We start from the raw sequence: 6963 nt of genomic DNA, 5'->3' as shown, positions 1-6963 counted from the left end.
ACAAATTACATGGCCACTCCATCTCAAGATTTCTCAGTCTTGGCACTATTGTCATTTTGGGCTGGGAAGTTCTTTGTTATGAGGGGCTGTCCTCTGCATTACAGGGTGTTTACCGACACTGCTGGCCCCTACCCACTAGATGCCAGTAGCACCCCTGACCCAAGTAACAAAAACAAAAATGTCTCCAGATGTTGCCAGATGTCCCCCGAGGGGCAAAATTGAGAATCACCACATCTAAAGCCTATGCTCATAGACATTTAATTACAGAAGAAAAATATTATCTATTTGTTACAGAACATGTACAATGAACCTACCTATTACAGTGGCCGGCATACATCCTGTACTTAATAAAAGTTAATTCCTTAGGGGCATTATTTGATTTCCCAGTTGCAGAGAGGTGCGAGGGCTAAACAAACAATGAACAAGATGACTGGAGGGCTCTGTGATTAAAACTGGTTTGTTGCAATTCTTATTAGAGAAGACTGAAATAGTGTACTGGGAAGTGACCCAGAAACCTCCTGACTGCCCGTTCTAGTAACACTGGAATTTGATTCTTGATTCCACTGGGTGTCCTACCTTAGTAATGAACGTAGTAGCCAGAGAGCAACAGAGTAAACTTCATACTGCAGCCTTCTGCAACAATAACAGCTACTGATAATCGGTGTTCTGTTTTATTCTACTTTTCTACTTAGAAACGACCACCATTTCTTTCATACCACCATTTTCCATTTATTAGCAATAACAGAGGAAATACCAATAGCACCAATCAAAAATGAATCCACATGACGTGTTTGATCCTTACAGCTGTAATAACTAGTAACTAACATGGATTGGAAAGCACTTTGCAAATGTAAAAAGTGCCGTACAGATACATCATAATCATCATCATTAGTAAATTAGCCCGATTCTCCTAGTATTCAAAAGGCACGTAAGGTCAGATACATGGGTTTCAGTGGGGCAAAATGATCACAACCTACAATGTAGCAATGGTTCACATGTGTTAGCAGTAAGTTTTACCCCATGCAATCCTGCAGAGCTGAAGTTACACACCCTTCAAAATATGGGAGAATGAAGCTTAAAGTAGACAAAACAGGTCTGTTTTTTTTCTTTTTTTTGAGATTTAATGCTTTTGTTTTAATAACAGACTCCTACCTCTTTTATGTTAACTTTTAAAAGATATTATAATTAATCAAACCTCTAAATTGCACATTGTAACAAAATTAAAATTCCTTATTGAAGGTGACAGTAAATTTGATAATTCTCTATGAGCTGATATTCCAGATAGTGTCAGGATTTCAGGGCATTCTGCGACTTCAGAGAGGTCAGATTGGTCAGTTTTGTGCTTGCATGCCCTCGGGGAATATCTTCAGTATTCATTCCAGAATTGTTACTAGAAAACAACTGCTTCATCCATTCCCTTGCCAGCAGGAGTCTTGGCAAGAGACGGCTCTTGGCTGACCATAAATAAAATTCCTTGAATCACCAGTATCTTGATTTAAGAAAGAAATTTTACTGTGTCTTTCATACACAAAAGCTGATTAACAATGGTTAAAAAAAAAAACAACACTACTCCACTTTTTCACAGGTGTACAAAAAGGAAATATAATGGAATTACATTCAACAATAAAGCTTAAAGTTCACTCTAGGTAATAGTTGCATTAACATTCACATACACAAGCACAGAGTAAATATAGTTCAGGAGTCTTATAATAGCATACAGCATACATATGGGAGATTGATTTCAGGGAACATCATAGGTGTTAGCAAGATTAGCAATGCAGAGTGTTATCGAAAAGGAAAACTAAACCAAAGAGAAGGTGTTGGCTAGCACACCAAGACAGGTCACAGAATTAGAGGGTTGAAAAGTCTGCTCACTGTATGAATGAGAAAACGGTATTTTCCTTCCATTTCTGGGTCTTGATAGAGTTGGCTAGACAAGGTTGTGTATTCAAAGTGCACATGATTGTTTCTTAGAAAAGAGAGAGAGAAAGATCCTTTCACTTAGTCATGAATACATGCGAGAGGCAGCCCCAGAGTGACCTGAAAGAGTACAGCTGTGACTGGCAGGTGGCCGGTATAATACAGATGTTTCAGGCAATTCTCTTAAAGCACTTCTGTAGCAGCAACGATCATTTACATGGCTGTCGACTGAATTCTCTTTTGAGGAGAGCTTAGGGGAACTGTATTCATCATATTTCTCTTTAAAGATTTATAGTTATAGATTCTTCTCTTTTTTTAAATAAATCTATCAAACAACAAACAGCATAAAGTGAGGTGTTGGGGTTTTTCTTTTGCTTTTGCATATGTGTTGCTGGAAAAGGACCTGACCTTTTCATAAACGTTGTGTGCAAAAGAATTTTTAATAAAGTGAGCGCAAGGACATATACAGGAAACACATCAGATCTGCTTCGGTTGCCCTGGTTGGCCCCCTGTTAAACACTGAGCTATTGGCTTGTAGGTATAATGCAGGTTTCAGGTACAATGACACCACAGCCAAGAGACCTTAGGGACTCCCAAAGCCTTGTCAGTCGGGGGAGTTTTGTCTGCTGGAGGGTGGCCGCCGCCTCTTGAGTTGTAAGATTTAGAAAGCCTGGTCCCTCTTAGTTTCACATTTCCGTTTATTTGCCTTTGTTTCCCAGCCCTCCTGGTCTAACCTGGCCCATCCCAGCCACTATCTGGCCCTCACATACCCCCGGTGGCCACACATACCCAGTGGCCACAGACACTCAAGCTGCTCAATCTCAGAACCTTTCAGCCTGCCCTGCAAGTGTCATCAAGACAGGATCCCCGGAGCACAGGGCAGAGAGTCCAACCTCTCACGGGCGGGGCTGGGAAGCCTCTCCTTTGCGGCGGAGGAGAAAGGAAACTTGGGTCTGCTTTTTAGGTTCTGAAAACAAGCCAGAGTGGAGAGAGAGAGAGTTAACACCAGACTTAGGAAAGCTTTGAAGACAAAACCTGTTAAATGTGATCTAGACAGACACAGGGAACTTTCTGCAGATTTCTGAGGTCTATGAGAGGGGGCTCATGTGGACAGGAGCAAGGAGGGGGGCGTTGCTACATGGGAGGGATTTGCCATTATTACAAAAACTGGCTAAGTGGCTTGTTTCCATGAGATGACCTCACTGGTCACTGTTGTCAGTCGTGCTGTTCCCTTTCTCCTTTTTCTCCTGGGTCTTGCTACCCTTCTTCTTTTTCTTCTTTTTCTTGGTCTCCTCCTTTTTGCCGAAGGTTATGAAGTCACTTTTGTCAATTTGGCTGTTAGTAGGCTCCTGCCGGATGGAGATGATTGCGGGAGATCCTGGGATAATGAATTTGTCTGGCAACTCACCGGGACCCGACTGTTTGGGGTTGCCTGGTCCGTATTTAAAGGTCCAGCTGTTGCTGTTGACACCAGCACCGACTGGAGGGGACACCTCTCCTGCCTCTGGTTCTGAAAGACAAAGCATTGCCAGTCAGTCACGGAGTCAACACACGACTTTCAGGTGTCACACGCGTGGGCTGAACTAAGGACAGGCTGCAGACATGGGCCTAGTCCCCAAGACGTCATGGACTATTTTTTTCAAGCCTGGGGCAAAGCCAATGTTTGGAAACAAGCAGGAAGGCAGATTTCTTCACCACAGGGTCCAGAAATCTAATTTTCTAGTAACATATTTTTGGTTCTTTGTGAAGAATTTCCTAAAGAATATATGGGGTGATTATCTTGCCTGGAAATGGGGCGGAAATGTACTGGATTATAGCAGAATATGAAATAAAACACCTAGCGATAAATTTAACCAAGGAGATAAAACACCTGCACACTGAAAACTTTACAACATTTATGAAAGAAACTGAAGAAGACAGAAACAAATAGAAAGATATTCCATGCTCATGGATTAGAAGAATTAATATTATTAAAATGTCCATACTACCCAGAGCAATCTATAGATTCAATGCCATCCCTATTAAAATTTCAATGGCATTTTTCATAGAAATAGAGCAAACAAACCTAACATTTGTATGGAACCACGAAAGACACTAAATAACCAAAGGATTCTCAAGAAAGCAGAACAAAACTAGAGGCACCAAGCTTCCAAACTAAATTACAAGGCTATAGTAACCAAAACAGTATGATGCTGGCATAGAAACAGACACATAGATCAACAGAATAGAATAGAGAGCCCAGAAATAAACTCATGCAAAAATGGCCAATTAGCTTATGACAACAGAGTCAAGACAGTCTCTTCAATAAATACTGTTGGGAAAAGCGGACAGCCACATACAAAAGAATGAAACTCGGCCTCTATCTTACACCATAAAAATTAAGTCAAAATGGATTACAGACTTGAACGTTAAGACCTGAAACCATAAAACTCCTAGAAGAAAACATAAGCAATTATCTCTTTACCATCAGTCTTAGCAATGATTTTTTTTGACTCTGACACGAAAAGCAAACATAAACAAATGGGACTACATCAAACTAAAAAGCTTCTGCACAAAAAAAGGAAACCAAACAAAATGAAAAGGCAACCTATGGAATGGGAGAAAATATTTGCACATCATATATCTGATATGGGGTTAGTATCCAAAATACATAAAGAACTCATAGAATTCAAAATCCACAAAACCAACAATCTGATTAAAAAATGGGCAGAAGATCTGAATAGATATTTTTTCCAAAGAAGATATACAGGTGGCCAACAGGTATGTGAAAAGGCGCTCAACGTCACTAATCATCAGAGAAACACAAATCAAAACTGCAGTGAGATATCACCTCACACCTGTTAGAATGGCTGTTACCAGAAAAACTAGAAACAGCAAGTGTGGGTGAAGGTGTGGTGCACTGCTGATGGGAATGTAAATCGGTGTGGCCATTATGGAAAAGTGTATGAAGGTTCCTCAAAAAATTAAAAATAGAGCCAGCCTATGATCCAGCAATTCCACTTCTGGGTATGTATCTGAAGAAAACGAAAAACACTATTTTGAAAAGATACATGCACCCCCATGTTCACTGCAGCATTATTTACAATAGACAAGATATGGAAGCAACCTAAATGTCCACTGATGGATGAACAGATAAAGAAAATGTGAGAGATGTGTGTGTGTGTGTGTGTGTGTGTGTGTGTGTATAACATATATATATCAATATTATTCAGCTATAACAAAGAATGACATCTTGCCATCTATGATAACATGAATGGACCTCAAGGGCATTATACTGAGATAAGTCAATATTTAAAATTTGACAAAATGAGAAAGACAAATACCATATGATCTCACTTACATGTGGAATCTGAAGAAAAACCTCATAGATTGGTACCTGATAGAGGTGGGTGGTGGTGGTGGTGGTGAAGGGGGTTGACAGGTACAAACTTGCAGTTATAAAATAAATTAGTCATGGGGATGTAGTGTGCAGTATGGTAACTATAGTTAATAATACTGTACTGGGTATTTGAGAGCTGCTAAGAGAACAGATCTTAAGAGTTCTCATCATTAACAAAAAGAAATTTTTGTAACTATGTATAGTGACAGCTGTTAACTAAACTCACTGTGATCACTTTATAATATATACAAAGATCGATTCATGTTGTACACCTGAAACTAATATAACGTCCTGTCAGTTATACTTCAATTAAAAATAAAAGATACAGATATGTAGGTACATGTAAAGTATTACATAGGACTCAGAAGGAAAATGATTAATTACAGTTGAGAAAGTCAAAGGAGATTCGAGAAGAGAGGTGAAATTTGCACTGAGACTTGAGAACATGATTAGGCATCCACAAGGGTTTCCAATGTAAGTCTTTCACAAGAGTAGTTGGAAGACACACCATAAAGTTTACCAATAACTTCTAAAAGAGTAGAGGTCAGGGGCAGAGAGGAAGAGTAATGGTCTGTCTGTACAAAGTGATCCCAGTGGCTATGACATTGGAACCCTCTGACATCACAGCAGTGTTCACATATCTGATACTGCTCCTTTGGTGAAGGCACGAAAAGTTCTGCTGGATAAACCTTTTATGTTTGATGGCAGTTTGGGATTCTCTGCACCTGCTATTTCCATCTCCTTACCCCCCGCCACTTCTCAGTCTCCTCTAATTTGGCATCCTTGAGCACCACTTTTCTAACGCTGCTCACATCAAGCTCACTAATTGCATTATTTCCAAAGCCAGCGGTCACATTTTAGGCTTCATCTCGTTGACGCTCTCGGCAGCATGTGTCACCCACTTCTTGAAATGCTTATTTTTTATAAGTTCCTTGTCAAACCACTTTCCTGACCATTTTCTTTGGCTGCTCTTTGTCAGCTTCCTTGCAGGATCCTTTCACCTATGTGTTGGAACTTCCTTGGGTTTTGCCCTAGGCCTTCCTCTCTTCTTTCTCTTCATTCTCTACTTTGGGGATCTCAGCCTGTCCACGGTTATACATACCATCTAAATATGCTGATAAGATACAAATTTATACTTAAAGCCCATAGGTCTCTGGGCTCCAATCTCATGTATCCAACTGCTTATCTGGTATCTCACTGGGCGGTCTCATGGGCATCTCAAACTGAAGGAATCCAAAATCAAAGTCATATTCCTTTCCTCTTTTCCTTTCTAAATTTCTCATCTCAGTCAGTGATACTCCATTTACTCCAATGTTCAAGCCAGAAAGTTCAGAGCCATTATTCATTTTTCGTTCTTCATTTATAATATACCAAGGCCTGTCATTTCTGCCTCCTAAATATATCTTGACTTTGTCCTCTTCTCCCCATTTTCACGGCTGCTCCCTTTTTTCAGGACCCCATTATCTTGTATGTGAATTACAGCAATAGCCTCTCCTGGTTTAGCCTGCTTCTACTTTCCTTCCACACAGTAGCCAGCATCTTCCTTATTCTTTAAAGTCTTTCTTCCTTTTTTAAAAACTGAAGGATCACATACACACGGTAAAATCCTTTAAAAAATAGAAATTAGATTATAGCACTCCCTTGCTTAAAATTATTTGAAGATT

The 6963-nt window shown here is 39.9% G+C and overlaps 1 protein-coding gene across 11 annotated transcripts in view; it reads right to left on the bottom strand.

The window, feature by feature from the left end:
• Window positions 1-708: 708 nt before the first annotated feature.
• LOC105098088 (protocadherin alpha-C2) overlaps window positions 709-6963 on the bottom strand; it is a 169251-nt gene continuing 162996 nt past the window's right edge. For 10 of the 11 annotated variants that reach the window (XM_031449172.2, XM_064484376.1, XM_064484374.1 and 7 more), the window contains exon 4: window positions 709-3430. In XM_031449172.2, the coding sequence (XP_031305032.2) occupies window positions 3120-3430 (311 nt within the window). In that variant the 3' untranslated portion in view covers window positions 709-3119. The remainder of the gene's footprint in view (window positions 3431-6963) is intronic. The other variant, XM_010990704.3, reaches the window with a different exon arrangement.

The sequence above is a fragment of the Camelus dromedarius genome, chromosome 3 (assembly GCF_036321535.1).
Source record: "Camelus dromedarius isolate mCamDro1 chromosome 3, mCamDro1.pat, whole genome shotgun sequence".
Taxonomy (NCBI): domain Eukaryota; kingdom Metazoa; phylum Chordata; class Mammalia; order Artiodactyla; family Camelidae; genus Camelus; species Camelus dromedarius.
Note: the sequence above shows the minus strand (reverse complement) of the source record. Positions and strands in the feature narration are given on the sequence as shown.